This window comes from Hypomesus nipponensis, chromosome 6, assembly GCF_054491055.1.
Source record: "Hypomesus nipponensis isolate SF chromosome 6, ASM5449105v1, whole genome shotgun sequence".
NCBI lineage: Eukaryota > Metazoa > Chordata > Actinopteri > Osmeriformes > Osmeridae > Hypomesus > Hypomesus nipponensis.
This window is the reverse complement of record NC_140366.1, coordinates 9,709,251-9,729,559: the sequence shown is the minus strand read 5'-3', so window position 1 is coordinate 9,729,559 and position 20,309 is coordinate 9,709,251. Positions and strand designations below refer to the sequence as shown.

Sequence of the window (20,309 nt, the reverse complement as noted above, 5' to 3'; positions counted from 1 at the left end):
GGAAACAAAAATTCAGTCATGGAAGTGAAGTTAGAAGAATTACTGTGCAACCCAAAGAGGCCTGAGCCACTTAAATGTTGTCTACTTTTCAAATTCTTTCTTTTTCTTATATTCCCTAGTCTGAAACTCATTATCCCTTCTTCATTTAAGACTGGGTAAAAATTCTATGAAATGGCATTTTTAATCACAGCTACTTGTTGACTTGACCTGACATGCCTGACTGTGATGTTTACCAAATGAAGACAGTACAGAGAGGAGAGATTCCATCCGGCTAAGTACTCATTTTCTTGTCCCGTCTGCCATTGCAGTTCACAAGGTCATTGTATGTTTAGATGTTTTTTGTAAGCAAAAGCATCTGTCGGTAATTTTGTATACAACAGAGTCTGTTAATATGTGACCATTTTCACTGTGGTCAGTAGGAGCTGGCTCAGACCAAATAGTTAACTAAATCCGTTTTTTCCTGTTGCCATGTAGATTTAATCATTTTCGCCATTTTAGATGATGTAATCCTGGCAGAGGTACCGAGCACTGACCTTCTCTGTTTGCAGTGTTATAGCAACCTGTTCCACTGGTATCACATATATCGATCTGGCAGCATCTTTAATTCGTTTATTCTTTTTACCTATCTCTTGTTCTTATCGATTCTACTCAGGGAAGCCATATATCAATGAGAAGCTGGAGAAAGAGAGATGAGATTTGAGACAGAGAGATTTAAACATTATGGAAACCTGCTTATCCTGAGTCGATTGCTTGAAATACTGGGGTAAGAAGTTGATTGTATTAGTTTAGATTGAAGTATTTCTCGTCCCATTCTAAAGAGTATCGTATGTTTTATTGTATGTTTCCAATGTATGTTCTGATATATATTCAATCCACAGTGAATGGTTGTTCTGTAATTCTGCATGACTAAAGTCAGCTTAATGTCACATAAAGAAGAGGGACTCACAATAGGGTAAGCTTCTTTGTCTGTACCTCAACTTTGCTAAAAGCTTTACAAGGAAAGCAAGGTTTTTAAATACTGTAGGGAGAGGACAGATATTTGGAGTTGTGTCTGTCTCTCGGTCTCCTTCCCCCTTTTCCCTCGTACACAGCAGCGGAGAATAGATGAAAAAGGTCTAGCCCTGTAAAAAAAAAGAAAAAAAGTGAAGGTTGAAAGCACGATCGTTCAGGAAGAGGGCCGCAGAAACTGGCAGGGAACCAGTAAAGAGAGTGAGTGAGAGAGAGAGTGAGAGAGGAGAGAAAAGATAATCGAGAACCCCCTCTACCCCCCAAGCCCTCTTCAGCTCCAAATTCAGTGTTGAGTTGCCTAGCAGGAAGGAAGGGACGAAGCAAAGAGAGAGAGAGAGAGAGACAGAGAAAGGACAAAAAGAGCAGAAGCTCTGTTTCCCTGCCTTCAGAGAGCCAGTCTAAATCATACTGCTTATCAGTGCTGCTGTGTTGTGATGCTAGCTAAGCAGACTCAGAGTCCGCTGGATTCTAAACCTCGTAAATCCCCGTCCAGATCCAGGACCGCCTCAGCGCTGGACACCCGCGACCTTTCACCCCAGCATCCGTCTGCGCCTTGCGCCTCGTTCAGCGACATGTACCCTGATGAGACTCGCAGGGGCGGAGGGGCAACCTCCGTCGACTACCTGGACGGTGGCTATGACTACACTGCTACTGCTCCAGAACCGCTCTACAGTCCCTCGGCCACCCCTGCAGTGGGATACTACTCTCCCTCCCTGGATACCCACGGTCCCCCCTCAGACGGCAGTCTGCCCTCCCTGGGCAGTGGGCCAACCAGTCCGCTGGTGTTTGTGCCGTCCAGCCCCCAGCTCAGCCCCTTCCTCCACCCTCCCAGCCACCCAGGACTTCCTGGTCAGCCCTATTACCTGGAGACCAGCTCCACATCCCTCTACAGGTGAGCCTCTAACCAAGATGACTTCCCAACCAACTGTCTTAATTTCATTTGAAGTCAAAATGTCCAATGCATGCATTGAAGAGCCTACTGAATTTATATATACAATACAGTAATACTGAATTGCGTCACGCAAGGAGAATATTTTATAAAACAATATATTAATATACTCTGTTAATATTAACTTTTGGGTTGTCATGTCATTTTAGTTTGCAGTGTTTCTTGTAAGATGTAATTAACAAAGGACATCACATTCAAATAAATGGTATAGTCTGACCCTTGTTTTTTATGGGGTGGCATCGGAAGTAAGGAAAATCAAAGATTGACTGTTAATCTTCCTCATTTAAGTGACACCTCTTTAACTTTAAAGTGCCATCCTTTTTTAAACCTGTTCAAATTAACCACACTCTACTTTGTCAGGACAATCCAGTGTATGAATTTTCCTACCACTGGCCTATTTCTTTCCTTTCTTCCTTTCTAGATCTGGGCTTTTGAGTTTAGTCCTCAGGATGTGCTCTTATCTTGTTCATAACGTAATATAAGTCCAATCTGTTATTTGTCTAAATGCAAGACTTTAAGGAAAACATTCTGGGCCATTTTAAATCCCTCATCTGGCACGCTTGTTCCTGACAGGAACAGCTTGGTTGCAGACCTTGAAACAAGAACAACATGTAAAAACACACGTACAGTTTACTTCCTGAACAAGAGAGAAATTAGATCCCGAGTCGTTCTGGGAGCTGGATGTGTACAAAGCTGCTGTTACAATCATTCAGCTAATTTATGTCCTTTGAGGAATAGAAGGGTATTTTGTGTGAAGAAACCCCAATTTACTACTCCCTGTTGCTGTGGTTTGAAAAAGTCTTTTTTTTCAAATGGTAGGATCTTCAGGCTGATTGTTTTATTGACCATGATCTTGTACAAACAAGTGCTATTTGATTGTAGGGGACAGCATGATTACCAAAAGAATCAAATATTTGCACAAAACTTTTACTTGGATAAAGACTTTAAAGTGAAAAACAAATACCTAAGCAGACCAGGTTATCTGACCAATCCCTCTTTCAGGTCCAGTGTGGGACCCAATCAGCAGTCTGTGTCACATGAGAACCTCTGTAGTGCCCCTGATAGGCCAGAGTCGTACACTGCGGCCAGGTCGATGTCGGGGTTGAGAGTTGGTGTGCTTGAGATGGCCAAGGAGATGCGGTTCTGCGCTGTCTGTAGCGACTACGCCTCAGGATACCACTACGGGGTGTGGTCCTGCGAGGGCTGCAAGGCCTTCTTCAAGAGGAGCATTCAAGGTAGGACACTTCATTTCTTACTGTTGTAGTAACTCAACACTAGCTACAAACACTCTATAAAGACACTCTAAACAACATTTGAAGATATTCTCTAAATTAGTAAACTACAAATACTCAACACTTTTAACACATTTTACACACAAACTACAAACTCTCTAGTTTAACCCTTGTGCTGCCTTCGGGTCATTGTGACCCACCTTTTGCACCACAACGGTGGGTCACAATGACCCCAACTCTTTACACACTGTCAACATGACACTACACACTCAATACTTCCCTGGTACCTCGGAGTGCCAAGTTGGTCTGTGTCTGAACTCTACAACTCATCAGCGTTCTATTATCAAATCAGACATTCCATCATGACAGCCACAAAATTCCATTAAGCTGGCGCACTGGATAATGGTTCACATTCAGGTTCACATTCAAAGAAAACTATCTATATTATCCTTCTATTCAGTAAATAAAATCACAGTTGCCAAAGGAAGCTATGTGAAGAAAAAAAACTGTGCATTCGACAAAGAGAGAAAGAAATTAGATAGAAATTAGATTTGCCGTCCGCAAACAACGGTGCCTTTGAGACTACCTATGACACTGTCCCAAATATAGAACTGATGGAAGTGGACTGTGTCAATTACAGAATGTTATGCACCACTTATTTTGCTATCATCTTGTTTAAATTGAAAGTGTGTGTGTGTGTGTGTGTGTGTGTGTGTGTGTGTGTGGGAACTTGATACCGCCTGCCTTGACACTGGGTTAGATGTGCATGGTCTCTGTGGCAACCCTAGGACTTCTTGAAGATAATTAAATAGGCTTCTTTTTTGAGGTGCTGTATTGTTGTTCTTTTTTTAACATACCACAACAACATGTATCACAATATGAAAAAAAACACAAGATGCCAGCCTAGGATAAAACGAAACCTTATGACACGCTTTTTGGAGCAAACTTCTTCTTTTTGCTGCCATATTTCTGTTTGCTTGGGAAAGAAAGCAGAATATTAAACAGATATTTTTCGAAATATATTGCAACAAAAGACACGTCAGAATGCTGAGGTGTCCATGGTGATGATGATAAAGGGAAGATGCAAAGTTTTAATTGACTCCATAGCGGGTATATTTAAAGGGGTGATTGACTGGGTTTTTGGGGTGTTTCACACTGTTCCTTAAGGTCTCCTAATAGGGTATGTAACATTGGTTGAGATGAAAATGCCCCGGGTGCTGTTCTATGCCCCCTTATACATCCAGTGAAACTTTCTCGGGGAAAAACGCTAGGTTTTCTCCTTTCATGGTATGCTCAGGAATATATAGATAAGCTGCACGCTGATTGGTTGGTTTACAACGAGTGAAGCTGCGGAGCAAAGACGCAACACGGCCACAGCACTCACTGAAAAAACAAAGGTGGAGACTATGTATATACTATATAATATATTGTGTCTACACAACACTTTTCAACAGATTGACTATATATCATTTCAAATGATTATGTTAGTTGTTTCTACTTCTGTTGTCGAAGCAAACAGTATCGTCTTAGGTGAGTAACGTTAGCACTACAGCTTAGCAAACAAACATTCAACTCAGCTTCAGTTAGCTCTATCTATCTTGTTGCAAAATAGCTAGATCTGGACAAACGCATCTTGAATTGTAGTTTTGCATGACAACACAGGTTATTTATTTGAATGAAACACAGTCAGGATTATGAAATAACGTTAGCCCCATTGCCAATAAACTAGGCTAAATCATCACACATTCTACCTATGCTCTTGCGTCAGCAAGCTAAACTAGTTTAGGTTACATGCCGAGTGCTACTGTCTAACTAGATGTTTTCGCTATCTAGCATTCCTTGCAAATCAGCGTTAATAAAATGCAGATGAGCTAGAGTCTAGCTAACATTGACTAGACGGGCATAGCTGATGTTTGTCTATACCGTAGCTAAAAGATGCCTGTGCAGGTCGACCCTCGACACATTTGCGCGAACCATTTCACGGGTTTGAAAACCTGGGACAATGTAAAGCAGGATTTGCTATGAAGCGGTTGCTGAATAGAGGTGCGTTCCGACCTTACGTTCATCACAACTGCAAGCTGTGGTATGATTTTGTCTGTAACAGTTATTAGCAATGCTAACGTATCCTGTATCAAGCACCTGCCTTTCTCCGGTTCTTTCAAATAGATAATCTAGACAGGCGTTAGTTAACAATAGGCTAGACTGCTATTCGTTTTCTGGCTATTTTTCGGAAGCTTTCCTGCTAATACCGACTACAGTAGTCTAGACTAATTTGCTAAGTAAAGTATGTTGATGTGTTGTAGAAACAGCATTCTACCTACCTATGCTAGGATTCAGGAGACGTTAGCGTCGCTAATAGGTTAACTGTTGGCGACAAAATCATACTTAGCTACAGCTTGCGTTTGTGATGAGCATACGGTTGGAACAGAACCTCTTTTCAGCAACAGCGGCTTAGCAAATCTTTCTTTAAATTGTCCAAGGTTTTCATTCAAAACTGTCTTTGGTGAAATGGTTCGAGCAAATGAATAAATGAGTGTCAAACTTCACAGGGATCTTCTCATAGCCAAACATCAGCAATTCCTGTCGGTGGTCCATTTTCAATATCCTTAGAAAAACGTGGAAAACGTTCTTTTTTCAATTCCAGTGGAAGAAGGCTACACAGACATGCGCACAGTTAAACTAGTGTCTGTGATCTAGGCGACCTCCAACCGTTATGATTGGAAAATGCAAAAAGAACATCCTCATAGTTATTCTTTCTTCCAGGTCACAATGACTATATGTGCCCAGCAACCAACCAGTGTACCATCGACAGGAACCGGAGGAAGAGTTGCCAGGCATGCCGACTGAGGAAGTGCTATGAAGTGGGCATGATGAAAGGGGGTGAGTGTGGACCCTGTGTGATCATTTTGGCCGGTGAGGTGTGGATATTGAGTGACAGAACAACAAACAGAGAGGACACACACAGGTGACATGGCGATATACACACCAACAGACTTTTACTGCGGCCTGTTGCATTGCGTCCTCTGAAGTGGTGTTGTAATTAGTTCGACGAAATCACTCATTGAAATCAATCACACCACTCGTCAGTTAAGCTGATTATAGCACACAAAGTAGAACCTTCCTCCTTTCACTCTTTCAAAGTATCCCAGTTGACAGTTTCTCAAGCGCCTTTTTAGCTTGAACTATCGTTTTTCTTGATTCTGAGAGAATGCAGGGTGTGAGCGTGTGCAGAAGGCAGATAAGATGGAGACTGCCTCTCTAAAGGCCTTGAACTCATTTCCTCATAGGGAGTAAGAGAGCTGATTAGCAAACACCCAAGTTTTTGTTTTCATTCTTCATGAATCCACATACGCACGAACGCACACACACACACGTGCACACACACACACACGTACACACACTTATACTGTAAACACAGAATACTAAGTGTTGTAGAGTTGGTCGACAGTGTAAATGGTGTGTCTGATAATTGTGGGATAACTGCTTTTTTCCCCGAGGCTTACGTAAAGACCGCGGTGGTCGCGTGTTACGGAGGGACAAACGGCGTTGCGACTTTGCGGTCAGTGAAAAAGCCCTGGAGAAGATGGAGCACAAGGCAGCGCCCCCTAAGAACGGGGGGAAGAACAGCAGCAGCCCCAACAGCGACAGAAGAGAGTCCGAAGGAGGAGTCAACATGCCCCCTGACCAGGTGCTTAACGCTCCAACTCACATCCCACTTCCTGGACCCTTTTGAACCCGCACGTAAAGCTGGTTAGTTGTGTGCTTCTAGACTCTTCCGTGCTCCTCCCCTTGTTTGGAACAGGTGCTGGTGCTGCTCCAGGGGGCGGAGCCTCCCGCCCTGTGTTCTCGTCAGAAGCTGAGTCGACCCTACACCGAGGTCACCGTGATGACCCTGCTCACCAGCATGGCCGACAAGGAGCTGGTCCACATGATTGCCTGGGCCAAGAAGGTGCCAGGTAGGGGGTGACATATAACACATGATAGGGAAAGATGGATGGGGTCCCATTAGGTGACTTATAGCAGGTACGAGCATTTGGGGTTGGTCTTTGGGACGCACGCACACCCGGAGGACGGCTTAAGTTCTGTTTTGACGTGTCCTAGACTACGGCCTTGGCTAAACACCTGACTGCCTACGCAAGACATGTACGCACACACACACATTATAGCCGTGAGGGTGATTGCTGTCATCAACTTAAAAATAAATTTGGTGCGCCTTCAAGCTGCCCATTAACCTCAAGGGGGCAAAACACTGCACACACATGCATGTACACACACACACACACACACACACAGATTCACAAACACACACACACACACCTGCTAAGTGTACTTGGGCATTGCTCTTTGGCACACTGAGAAGCCTGAAAGCACTGACAGCTATGTTGTAATTGTAGGGGTGTTGAAAATCAGGGGTCCAAAAACTGCATGTGGCTTAGATGGAATTATACATGAATTACAACAGCTGAGTGCTAGCAATAAGGCCCTGACTCCTACCAGAGAGATTACAGAGGGACTCATTCACAACAGTGTTTATTCATCATGGCAAGATATACCAAACACTTAACGTGTTACATCTGTCTTCAGCATCATCTTGAAAGGTATATTTCTAGAGAGGTTGTTGCATTGTTTGACTGTGTGTGTGTCCTGGCAGGGTTCCAGGAACTGTCTCTCCATGATCAGGTGCAGCTTCTAGAGAGTTCCTGGCTGGAGGTGCTCATGATCGGTCTCATCTGGAGATCCATCCATTGTCCTGGAAAACTCATCTTTGCCCAGGACCTCATACTGGACAGGTGAACTACTGTACACACACATGCGCGCACACGCACACACACACACATGCAAGTAAAACACATATCATGTATAAATTATAAATACACACACACACCTTATTCTACATGGAAATTGGCACATTGTAGTTTTCTATTTCACACCTGGTTAGTCTGCACCTCTCAAGAAGGCATTGTAACATCCAGCTCAATTATGCTGTTTTTCTGCTGCTGGAGCCAAACAGGCTGTCTCACCTCTGAGGCTTCACACCTCTGTCATTACTCAGCCCAGATGGCAACCTGCAGAGATGTTTAATCAAAACCCAGACACTCAGGAGAGATACGGAGAGGGAGGGAGGGATAGACCAAGCGAGAGGGAGACTTGTGGGAGAACCAAAAAAAAGACTGAGGTTTTGATGGTCGTGGGGAGATGGATGGAGCGAGGGAGGCTATTTTGCAGGCACATCATGTTCCTTCAATTTTGCTCACATGTTCACAAGCTGAGTCACATCCTAAGCTTGTTGAGGGAGTATTCAGCGAGAGAGAGATGGGTAGCTAATCTTTCTGACGCTTGTGATGGCCCCTATTTCATCTTAGATAAATTGACCAGTCTACCTGTAAATGGGTCCTTTGCCATTTGAAATCCTCAAACACGAAGCTGAAAGGAGAGGGCTTCTCTCTCTCGCGCGCGCTCTCGCTCTATCTCTCTCTGTCTCTCTCTCTGTCTCTCTCTCTGTCTCTCTCTCTGTCTCTCTCTCTCTCTCTCTCTCTCTCTCTCTCTCTCTCTCTCTCTCTCTCTCTCTCTCTCTCTCTCTCTCTCTGTCTCTCTCTCTGTCTCTCTCTCTGTCTCTCTCTCTGTCTCTCTCTCTGTCTCTCTCTCTGTCTCTCTCTCTGTCTCTCTCTCTGTCTCTCTCTCTGTCTCTCTCTCTCTGTGTCTCTCTCTCTGTGTCTCTCTCTCTGTGTCTCTCTGTCTGTCTCTGTCTCTCTCTCTCTGTCTCTCTGTGTGTGTGTGTGTACAAATGAAATGGACGAGAGTCTGGTAGGACCAGGCCATGTGAACCCCCCACCTCTCCTCTTCTCTCTCCCCCCTCCCCCAGGAGTGAAGGGGACTGTGTGGAGGGCATGGCAGAGATCTTTGACATGCTCCTGGCCACCGTGGCTCGCTTCCGCATGCTCAAGCTCAAGTCAGAGGAGTTTGTCTGCCTCAAAGCAATAATCCTGCTCAACTCCGGTGAGTGTGTGTGTGTGTGTGCGCGTCAGAACTAGGGATAGGTTTGAACCATCCTCTTTGTCACTCTATCAAAAACAACTCCATTAAGAGTTTAACCAAGTATGTCCATCTGTGGGCACTCACCCCCCCCCCCCCCCCCTCTCATTGCTGGTAAACATTTAGAGGGCCATCTCAGAGGGCCACATTACTGTGCCGTCAATATCCTATAGCCGTCACCATGACAACTAAAAGAGAGAAGGAGAGAACCCCCTGTCGCCTTTACCTGCACCTCCGTAGCTATCTGATATGTTTACCCTAGGTACTGTACCGGTAATAGAAAACTCTCTTTCGCTCTCTCTCTCTCGTTCGCCCTCTCTCTCTCTCTTTCGCTCTCTCTCTCTTTCGCTCTCTCCCTCCCTCGCTCTCCCCCTCCCTCTCTCTCCCCCTCTTCCCAGGTGCCTTCTCCTTCTGCTCTACCACTGTGGAGTCTCTGCACAACTGCCCAGCCGTGCAAAGCATGCTGGACAACATCACAGACGCCCTCATCCATCACATCAGCCAATCGGGATGCTCGGTGCAGCAGCAGTCCAGACGACAGGCCCAGCTTCTCCTCCTGCTCACCCACATTAGACACATGAGGTCCATACGCACTTCCTGTCTGTACTACCTGCTACCAAGTGTACCCCCTATCTCTAGGACATGTGATATTTTTGCGCAAGACATCTAATAATAATCAGGATGTGCACTACTTGGAGGAGGAGTGTATTTAATGTGTACTACACATTGTAGTATACTGTAGTACCTACTGTAGTACACACTACTTAGGTGCACTTCTGTGGGAAGTTGAGGGGCAGAAAGGCTTGTGGATTCAAACTGGTGCTGAATCCGCATAGCAGATAAATGAAATAAAGAGAACACTACATTTGAAAGCGGGTGTGATCTATTGAAAGTGGTTGTTAGGAAAAAATATGGGAAAGGGATATTATTTATTTTGTGTGACAGTAAATACAACCACTGATCATCCTCTTATGCCATTTTTACTCTGTAGCAACAAGGGCATGGAACACCTGTACAACATGAAGTGTAAAAACAAAGTCCCTCTCTACGACCTGCTTCTGGAGATGTTGGATGCGCACCGCTTACACTCCCCCGCCAAGGTGACTCAAACCTGGGCTCAGGCTGACGGAGAACCCCCCTCTACCACCACAACCCTCACCTCCACTGGCTCCAGCACGGGACCCACACAAGGTCAGGATGCCCAGCTTCGAGGCTTTGGGCCTGGGATACTTCATTATGGCATCCCCCGCTCAGACCGCAACACCCTTCTTTAAGGAGAGACAGAAATGGGCACATGACGATTAGAAACCTCATTGTAAATCAAATGGGTAACAAAATATGAAAAGTTGAGTGTATTCAGTCCATTGTGTAATTTAAGTGATTGTTTTGATAAATTATTTGGAAGTGTTGTATTTCCCAATGTAACATAGTGGGACATTAACGGTGTCAGTGGAAGTTAGAGATCTCAGGTGGGAGGTGGTGGCTTCTTTTCCCCATCTCATCCCCCCCTGTAAACTTTGAGATAAAAAGACACAGCGTTATTTCTTCACAAAGGAGATATTCATTTATAACGTCAACAAACTCTAGCTTGCTCACCATTGACCCCCAAAGGCCATGGTCTATACTGTGAATTTAGCACATGGTTTACCTAGATGTGGCTTTAGTGTGTGTTTACTACTCCTAACAGTCCCACTTGATAACCAGCAGCAAGTGTGCTTTTCTGATGTGGGACTGTACAGTGAGCTCTGTACTCACAATGCGATGCCCTGACCAAAGTGCACTTCTCACATTAGGGAGTTTTTGGGGGGTTTGTTTGCAATGTCATATAGCTTTTGAATGACAACTCTTGTGTTTAACTTTGATGGAGGTTCGCTTCATTAAAGGTCCCATGGCATGAAATTTGAAAGATTTGAATGAGGTTATTTAACATTAATACAAGTTCCCCTAGCCTGCCTTTGGTCCCCCAGAGGCTAGAATCGTTGATAAGTGTAAACACTGTGTAAAAATTTGGTCAAACATTTAATTAAGTCACCCCCAATGTGATGGCTGGAACTGCTTGTCTTTGGTGAGGTTTGTGATGTTAGCTGGCAGGGACAGATGCAGCCTGCTTTGACTGGGGGTGCAGTTAACATTTCTGGGGGGGTTATCATGATTACGGAAAGGGATTGTATTGTTTTTGATATTGCTACCATTTTTTAGACTTCTTATCGATCCGAGTGTTAATCTGGCACAGAGCCAGACGTTGTAAACATTCGGGGCTTAGCCCAAACCAACAACGTATTCTGGGTTTGATTTGCTAGAAAGGAATTCCACACGTAATTTTTTGGTACATTGGTACGCGACGCTGCGCGCCTCCACGATCCTCTTCCACATATTAAAATAGTGCTGCTGCCAACAATTAATGCACCTAATAATATGGTGCTTGCAGTGCCATGGCGGGCCGGACCAAATGATCTTGCGGGCCGGATGTTCCCCACCCCTGGTGTGAACCAAGCCCTGTATATTCTAGAATTTTGGATCTGAAATTTTCCCCCCATGTTGTCATAAGGGGAAAGGTTACCTCCCCTTTCTGTACTTTGCCCGCCCAGAGTATTTGGGCTGCCAATGAGAAAATGAGCTACGACCGTGCGAGCGCAATATTGTTTTTTCCTCGAGAGACAACATGGCTTGCAAACAACCGAAGCATGGCAGTTAGCCCCGCCACTCTCCTCCTCATAGCATTTAAAGCTACAGACACAGAAATGGCATGTCCTTAGGAAAGCTCATTGTGGTTATGCTCGTAGTGGCTGTAATTCTGCACCAAGGCTGAATTTCGGGAAAGAGACTTCAGATACAGTATTAGGGGACCACTAAGGCCTATATGAAAGCATCCAAAAAAAGCATGCCATGGGAACTTTAACAGATGTAGTGTGTGCTTCTTTCGATTGTGAACCATTCATGTTTACTATGTGTCCTTTTGGTGGTCTGGTGTGAGGGGCATAATGTGTAATAATTGTGTTGGTATTAATGGTTTTCATTGTGCGTTTTACTACACTATGCTTACTTCTCAATGGTATCAAATTTAACCGTGTGCCTTTAATGTGCGGGGTCAGATGGCTGAGCGGCTGCGGGCTGTTAATCAGAAGGTTGCCGGTTCGATTCTTGGCTGTGTCATTGGGCAAGTCACTTCACCCTACTTGCCTCAGGGAAAGTGTCCCTGTACTTACTGTAAGTCGCTCTGGATAAGAGAATCTGCTAAATGACTAATTGTAAATGTAATGTAAATGTGTGTGCACGAGCGACAGAGAGGGAGAGGATAGAACAGTTGAGAGAGAAATGTTTGAAATGTTTTGAATGTTTTTTGTGTTTTGGCTTGTAAGTAATTAAAGGGGCTGATGGCCACTTTCCCAATATCTGTCGTCTTTCATAGTCTTTTGGGAGAGCAACTGAAGTTGTATTAATTGTACACTCACCACCAACACAATTACACTAACATTTAATGTTGCAGAAGTGAACACTAAGAAGAATACAATTTTAAAAAAACATCTGTGTCAAGTGATGCAAGCTGAATTCAAATAGTTTGGCACAAAACATGTTAATACTTATGTTTTTATTTTATGCAAAGAGTATTTAGCATTAGCAAACTGTACATACATAAATAACGCTTTTTCAATTGAATTTGTTTTTACATCCCAGTGATTTAGATGTTTCCATTTAGCAAAGATGATCATTATTACAAAGCACACTATTTCATATCTTTCTTTCACCAGTGATTGTTTGGCCTTAAAAGCAATGGACTTCAAGTGCATGCTCAAACATCAAATGTAAAAAAATAACTGCCATATTCAAAGGCAATTTGTTAAACGTCAATTTACAAATCATCTCAAACCTAATTTGCCTTATATTGAAACACTGGAATTCAAATCAAATCATGATCTTTGACTGTTGCCTTTCTTGGCCTATCAGGGATAAGGGTGTGGCCATCTTGAGGGATGCCTGCAGTACGGTACCTTCAACAGTACTCATGCCAGAGCTACAGCAGCAGCAGCTCTTAGCTCTAAAATGATCTGGAGGATTATAAGAACCTCTGCTATTCAGACATCGTTAGGTCTCCTAGGTTCATTGACACTAAACATCTAACCCAACGCTGATTGAAACAAATAAATATTAGCAGCACTGAACTGCGGACACACAGCACAGTCGACTTTGGCTCCCAACATACAGTATAAATAGTGCTTTGTTTTTCATTTCAGACTTTGGAATTTTCCTCAGAAACTTGACCAAAGTATTATATTTATGCACATTAAAGTTGAGAAAAGTGAACGGTTTGATTCTAGGCCAGTCTTTTGTAATGACGGAGGAGTTCGAGAGAAATGGAAGATGTGTTAGGAGCCATATATATATATATATACTTCCCTTCGATGGTTTGTGGTTCTAGGACAATTTTCTTGATATGGCCTTGGGGGGGCACATTCCCATAGTATAAGGGGGAGGGAACATTCAAATGGGTCGGAGGTTTGAGGTGAAACTAGAGCCCTTATAGTTAATTAAGGACTTAAAATAGTCCTTATTTGGGCAGTTGTCTCTGTTTTTTAGTAATCTCTTGTGGGTGGATATCCTTAAGAGTAGCAATTGTCTTTATATAGTTGAATATCCGCATAGATGTAGCTCAAGTCCTTATATGGGCAGATGACCCAATAGGCGTAGCTCAAGTCCTTATATAGGTGGAGGTCCGTTGGTGTAACGCAGCATGGGGTGGAAAGAGCGGGCAAAGTTGTTTGCATGGTGACAGCTGTAGTCCTCCTCTGTCATTGGAACAAGGCAGGCCAGGCCAATCAGGAGCAGGAGGAGGAGCTGGAGGGGCAAGGCCGCCCTGAGGACTCTGAAGAAGAAGGGTTGACCTCTGGAAGAGGAGGATGAGGCGGGGGAGGGGAGGAGGTCACTGGAGAGGTCAGAAGGGGAGGAAGCGAAGCCAGCGCCTGCTGGAGACTTGGTCAGTCTGAGAGGAGGAAAAGAGAGGAGTTTCACGTTGTACGTATGGGAGGGATTAACACACAAATACACACACACATGAAATTCTTCTTCTAAATCTACTAATGACAGTCATTTCAGTCTAGGGTATAGATAGCATTGTCTATCCTTGGTACCGTCAAGCTGACTGTAACAGCTGAAACAGACCCGCCTCTATTGCCTAGCTCTTAAACACACAACCGTGCACACACAGACACACTTACACAGCAGGTATCACAACGAAAATGCAACAGCAGAACCCACCACCTGTCATCAAGTTACTCACGCACACTCAAGGAGGGGGAACGGCAGACACACACAAAGTCTGTATACGTCTCTGTATGCTGAGCATCAACTCAAACCGTAACCCTCACAGATGGGTCTTGTTTTTCCTCTAAAAGCGGAGTAAGTGAGAGTTCAATGTCAAGTCTCGTTCTTTTCCACACTAAGAGACTCCCCGGGATGGAGCCAGCACCCGGGGGAACGCGACGTTCCAGCCTGGGCCGGGGCTTGAGGAGAGAGAGGCGGGCGGAGGGACAGTCCTTTCCTACCTACCTCCCTTCCTGTCCTAGCCTAGCCTGGCTAATATCTCACTGACAGCGTTTTTTTGTGTTATGTTTGTGGACAAGCATTATTATTTAGCAATGTACAGACTGAGAGTGGGTGTGTTTGCTACCATGACCGATATACTTTGGTTCCTGGAAACCTTGTTTGCTAAATGTTCTATTCCAAAAAACAATTAGGGTTGAAAAGGGAACTAGCTGTGTTCCATGCACTTCTTAGTAATAGAAGGCTAATAGGGGAACCCACATAGTCATTACCTGGGGCTCAGCTAATTTAAGCCCAGGCTTGAGTAAGCCCTACATGTCATCATGTGCATCACTTTCATAATGGAAACGGTGGTGAGAACACTTGATGGAGGGATGGATGTGGGCAGGTTATTAGAGAGGAAGTAAAGAGGAATGGGTCGAGAGAGAGAGGACCAGTGAACAGAGAACGGTGAGAAAAAAAATAGACATGATAAGGAAGGAAGGTTGCTATTGAAAACAGCACAGTACAGTAGACACTACTACAGTGCTACGGAGAAAAGAGAAAAATAGGAAGGAAACGCGAGTGAAAAAGGAGAAGAAAGGAGTCAGAAATAGGAGAGAAAAGGAGGAACGACATGTTAGTGAGGGACAGTGCCACCTGGAGGGGGGGAGAGGAAACTACAGGACTGGTGGTTCTCCCAGGGAAGGAGAGAGCAGGGCGACCATGAGAGCAGGGGAGGGGTGGGGTGGGGGGGGGCTGTGTCAGGATACAGCTGGGCGAGCAGCAGCAGCACAGAGCAGAGACCGACCCACATTCACCTAAGGGAGAGAGGGAGCCCCTTTGCACCAGGCGGTTCCCTATTCACTGACCAGCTGCGGCGGTGTCTAGAGAGAGGGAGGGTTATGGAACCCCGAGGGTTAAAACTCAGGGGGGTATGCAGGGGGAGAGGGACACTGACAGCAGTATAAACAGAGCTGCAGCGAATGTGAACTGCACATTTGCTGCCATTAGAAACCTAAGTCACTGTCAGTGGATTGATTCACTTGGTGTTGGATCGATAGGCCAATTGTCTCGATTGACTGATTATTCGATTGATGTTGATCCGAGTTCTACTTAGAGTAAGAAGAGAGAGGGATAGAGTAGTGACAGGTTGTTGAGGTTCTACATTTGTGAGTGTGCGTGTGTGTGTCTGAAAGCGTGTGGTTCCATCACCCTGCCTCGGGTTCTAGAGTCCAGGAGAGAGGTACCTGAGGCGCGGGCCGCTGTGGGGGAGTCCAGGGAGGGCCTGACTAGTTTTGCCCCGGGGCTGTGCCACGCATATGAGCAGAGAGGGGGTAAAAGAAAGAAAGAATGTTTCAGTCCAGGGCAAATCAAGACCAAGCTTCTGATGAGAGGAAAACAAATTAACAACAGAGAAAGCAGTCAACACTGATAACAAGAACCAAAGAGTAGCAACTGAATCCATGACGGTGAGAGGAACTGATCCTCACCAAGAAATCTGGCTTCTCACGTCTCACAGAGGGAACAGAGTGATACACTTTCCTAATATGCGGACCCACTAATATCACAGACTTCATGGAAGAGTGAATGTTAATTTGTAAATTGATTAAATCAAACCATGAATTAGTATTCACAGGTGTTTTTGTTTGTGTACAACAACGTTCCCGAGGGCGTCGTCAATATTGTGTGTCGAGCGCTGTGACACGACTATGGTTTGTGTCCAACCTAAGTGAGAAGCCAGTGTTTCTTGTAAATCTTTGGGGGGCTAAGCAGATCTATATGGGCAGGTGTAGCAAAAAACATTTGCGCTCGGGGGAGGAAGGGGTGGAGGGGTGTGGGGTTATAGGTGGTGGTGTACAGGTTAGCAGGACGGTTAGACCAACTGACATGGTAGAATGAGGAACAAAACGTCAGCTGGCTTGTTAAAAGTAAGAACAGCACATTGGGGGGGGGGGGCTGGTTTTAAGGTTAATCCGGGGGAAGGGAAAGACAATGGTCTCTGGAGTCAGGAAGGGGGCTGATGGAAAATATCTACGGAACCGCCCTGTAATGTGTTGAAGTTGACATGGCTGTTGTACTGTTTGTACACACACCACATGACTTCTCTATCGAGGCTAGCCTCCCCTAGTGGCCTCTGAGGTAGGGTACATTACCGATCTCCTGCGGCTGATGACAACCCCCTCAGAAATGGGGCTGGTTGATCCAGAGGTGTCTGATTTGTCCACAGGAGACAGAGGTAGGGATTTCTGCAGAGGGATTTCAATCGTAGATTCAAACCAATTCACAGTAATCAATTAGCCAATGGCACAATAGCCTGACGTTACAGGGAAATGGAGAAATACTATGAATACAGTGTATGACATGTAAATCATTTGTCAGCTCTCATTGAACTAAATGACCATGTAACCAAGGCCATTTGTAACGGCTCTAACATGGTGAACGAGGTGAACAGAATAGGGTCTTGTCTGACCTGTAGGGTGCCCATGGTCTCCAGTCTCCTCTCCAGACCCTCCAGGTCAGAGCTGACCTCCCTCAGGAGCAGCCGCAGCCTGTTCCCGATCACGTGCACCTTCTCATGGGCCTCCAGGCGCTCCACACCCTGGGCCTCCCTCTGGGCCTGCTCTGAAGCCTGGGGCTGGAGTTGGCTTCTAGCCTGGGTGTTGACCAACAGCTGGGCAGAGAGCTCCTGGAGAGAGGCCACCTTCTGCTGGGAGTCCAACAGCTCACGTTTGATTTGCTGGAGGGGAACAGGGAAATGGAGTGACAGGGTTAGGACCAGTGAGGTATTTTGTGTGGAGGTGGGACTGTATATTGGGATAGAATAACATTGACCAAATGATATCTTTGTAGTGTTTGCACCCACTTCCTAACTGCATACTCCCAAAATGTGTGGTAGACATCAGAACCATACCGTGAGTGTTCTGTGGTGAGCGCGTAGTGCTTCCCAGTCCAGTCTGGGGGGGATAGGGACAACCTCGTTCCGTCTGCGGTCAATGTTCTCCAGCCATAGTAGCAGACCGTGGCTCAGTTCATGGAACTCCTACAGATCCAATACAAAACACTGCTTCAAAACAGGCATATGAACACTGCATAGAATCCCTTTTTCTAAGAACTTATTATTTTAAAGGACACCAGTTACAGTGTGTTTGCGTGTGTACCTGACACTGCATCAAGGACTTCTGGAGCTCCTCCCTCCATTCCTCCAGAGACGAGCCCAGCCAATCCCAGCGTGAGTTCATCTCCTTGAGCCTGTCCCTCAGCTCCCAGGCCTCCTCTGAGTCAGGTCCTGACTGGAGGAAATCTGCGCTGCTCAGGTTGATTGACAGGACTGCAGATTTGTGGGCATCCATGGCCTTCTGCAAGTCCTGTAAAGCATGAGGATGATTGGGTGTTTGCGTATGGTAGAGTACACGGGCAGTTTAACAAGTATCACATGTATCCCAGGCGTGTCCCAGGTGAAAGTGTGCGCTTTGAACCCCTCAACAAAAGAAAAACAATGTGAATATAGGTACAGTATAGTATACACTACACACACAACCGGCCCAGGTCCCAGCTGGAGGGAGTTGCACCCTGTATATAGGTCAGGAGTTCACAACCGCATTTGTCCTTTGTTGACATCCCTGAGGATTTACAGGCTGAAACCTTTGGTGTGTGTGTGGGCGACTGCACATGGGTCTTAGAAAGACTGCAAGGCCTGAGATATCAAGTACCGGCGAGTTGATACAAACTATAAAGACAGACACACACGCCCCACAGACAGGCATGCTCACGTACCTTGAGCTTGCGGATCCTCTGTTGGATGGTGTGGATGTCGGGGCTGAGGTCGTGTCCTCGGAGCTGGCCCAGCTCGGCCTCGGTCTGGCCCAGCCAGGCGCGGAGGGTCTGCAGGTCAGAGATGAGCTGCTGCCACTGCTGCAGGTCCTGGGGACAGTGTCTGCCACTCAGGGCCTGGGCCTGGAGCAGCTCCCAGCGCTCGATCACACCTGGAGGGAGGGAGGGAGGGGAGGGAGGGGGGGAGGGAGGGAGGGTGTTCAGCTCATGTTTACGTTTCATTCTCTACACTTCATTCACAATGACTGACAAATATGTGTGCCTGCATGTTGTATGCATACATACCCGCTTGTATGTGTGTGTGTGCATCTATTCTTACAGCCGTGTGTGCGTGCATGCAGATCAGAATGTTCTTGTGTGTGTGTTTGGGAGTGTGTGGGAGACTGACCAGGGCTCTGAGAGTCTGTGCCGGTAGGGTTGGTGAGCCCGGGGGGGGCGTCCTCAGTCAGCTCTCCCTCGGCCCTCTTCACAGCGTCCATGCTGCCTCGACACTCCCCCATCAGGCGCATCTAGAGGGAGACACACCATGCTCGTCACACGCTACACACGTCATTCACTTCACATTCTTCCTACTGGTGTTGAATTATCATTTGTCTGTCATTGGAAAGTGTAGCATAGTGTCGCACATCATCTAAACCGCCACTGTTTTCCTGTCTAGGGGACGTTTATTTGTCGCCTTTCACGTTTCCTCATTCCTCAGTGCAGTTAAGTCGATGGGATGGAACATTCTGGAAATATGAGTGTGTCTGTCGTATTCTAAACTTGTAGGATGCCCATACTCACATAGCCCATGTAGTTGGAGTCGAGCTCTGGGCTGGAGCTGGTTACAGCGCCCTCTCTCTGCTGGAGGTGGTAGCGGCCCGCGTCCAGAGCCTGGTCCAGCTGTCTCAGGTGGGCCTCCAGCTGGCCTGGCTCACCTGGGACGTTCAGAGGTTGCCAAAGGTCAACAAATAATGAACTCTACATGCTGTGCTGACATGTGACGAAAGTGTTTGTAAACTGGGATTAACATGTATATTTCTTTGTCTTGTAAGATGCTGTATTTCAATGTTAGATGAATAAAAGACAGCAGAAGACTTCTGTACAAGTGTGTGTCAAGTGAATAAAAGCATAATTAGCTTTGTGCACTTTAGTGTTTTGAAAAAGCATAGGTGAGAAAGTCAAACTAAGTAATGAGTTGGTTGGGATGGACTTCAAATAAAACAAAGTTAGACACGAAATGGACATCTGCATGCAATGGTGTATTATCAAGGCTGCCATCGCTTGGATCGCTTGTTGTTGATGGAGGAACATGCGACCGTGAGCGGACCATGCCATGACATAAGGGGTTAGCATGCTAGTGTCACAACATGGTATTTGTGCTCTCGCACCTTAGCATGCTCTGGTTTAGGGTATGGTATTTGTGCTCTTGCACGTTAGCATGCTCTGGTTTAGGGTATGGTATTTGTGCTCTTGCACGTTAGCATGCTCTAGTTTAGGGTATGGTATTTGTGCTTTAGCGCGTTAGCATGCTAGGCTGGTGGCCTACCCGAGGAGGACCTCAGTGTGTTCTCGGTCAGTTTAATATAGGCCTCAGGGCTCTCTGGTATAACTATATCTGGAAAGAAAGAGATGAATGCCTCACAATCAAACGTAGGGACTCCAGAGTTATTTAATAACCTGAACATCACACCAGATGAACATCACACCAGATGAACATCACACCAGATGAACATCACACCAGATGAACATCACAC

At 45.7% G+C, this 20,309-nt stretch overlaps 2 protein-coding genes across 7 annotated transcripts in view; one reads left to right on the top strand and one right to left on the bottom strand.

Moving 5' to 3' along the window:
* Window positions 1-17: 17 nt before the first annotated feature.
* esr1 (estrogen receptor 1) lies at window positions 18-12,612 on the top strand. 3 transcript variants are annotated; one of them, XM_084699534.1, is made up of 11 exons: window positions 18-763; window positions 879-952; window positions 1,502-1,900; window positions 2,960-3,192; window positions 5,953-6,069; window positions 6,687-6,877; window positions 6,992-7,145; window positions 7,841-7,979; window positions 9,053-9,186; window positions 9,621-9,804; window positions 10,214-12,612. In XM_084699534.1, the coding sequence occupies exons 2-11, from the start codon at window positions 903-905 to the stop codon at window positions 10,494-10,496; spliced, it is 1,884 nt and encodes a 627-aa protein (XP_084555660.1). In that variant the 5' UTR covers window positions 18-763; window positions 879-902; the 3' UTR covers window positions 10,497-12,612. The 3 variants fall into 3 exon arrangements, with proteins under 3 accessions (XP_084555660.1, XP_084555659.1, XP_084555661.1); XM_084699533.1 differs by lacking the exons at window positions 18-763; window positions 879-952 and having other exon boundaries at window positions 1,263-1,900; XM_084699535.1 differs by lacking the exons at window positions 18-763; window positions 879-952 and having other exon boundaries at window positions 1,265-1,900; window positions 6,699-6,877.
* Window positions 12,613-12,796: 184 nt separating this feature from the next.
* The window catches only part of syne1a (spectrin repeat containing, nuclear envelope 1a), a 104,783-nt gene continuing 97,270 nt past the window's right edge, over window positions 12,797-20,309 (bottom strand). For all 4 annotated transcript variants that reach the window (XM_084700846.1, XM_084700845.1, XM_084700847.1 and 1 more), the window contains 10 exons: window positions 20,102-20,170; window positions 19,357-19,490; window positions 18,962-19,082; window positions 18,517-18,725; window positions 17,901-18,107; window positions 17,654-17,782; window positions 17,213-17,479; window positions 16,896-16,988; window positions 15,990-16,048; window positions 12,797-14,200 (listed from right to left, as the gene is read on the bottom strand). In XM_084700846.1, coding sequence (XP_084556972.1) covers window positions 13,918-14,200; window positions 15,990-16,048; window positions 16,896-16,988; window positions 17,213-17,479; window positions 17,654-17,782; window positions 17,901-18,107; window positions 18,517-18,725; window positions 18,962-19,082; window positions 19,357-19,490; window positions 20,102-20,170 — 1,571 coding nt within the window. In that variant the 3' untranslated portion in view covers window positions 12,797-13,917. The remainder of the gene's footprint in view (window positions 14,201-15,989; window positions 16,049-16,895; window positions 16,989-17,212; window positions 17,480-17,653; window positions 17,783-17,900; window positions 18,108-18,516; window positions 18,726-18,961; window positions 19,083-19,356; window positions 19,491-20,101; window positions 20,171-20,309) is intronic.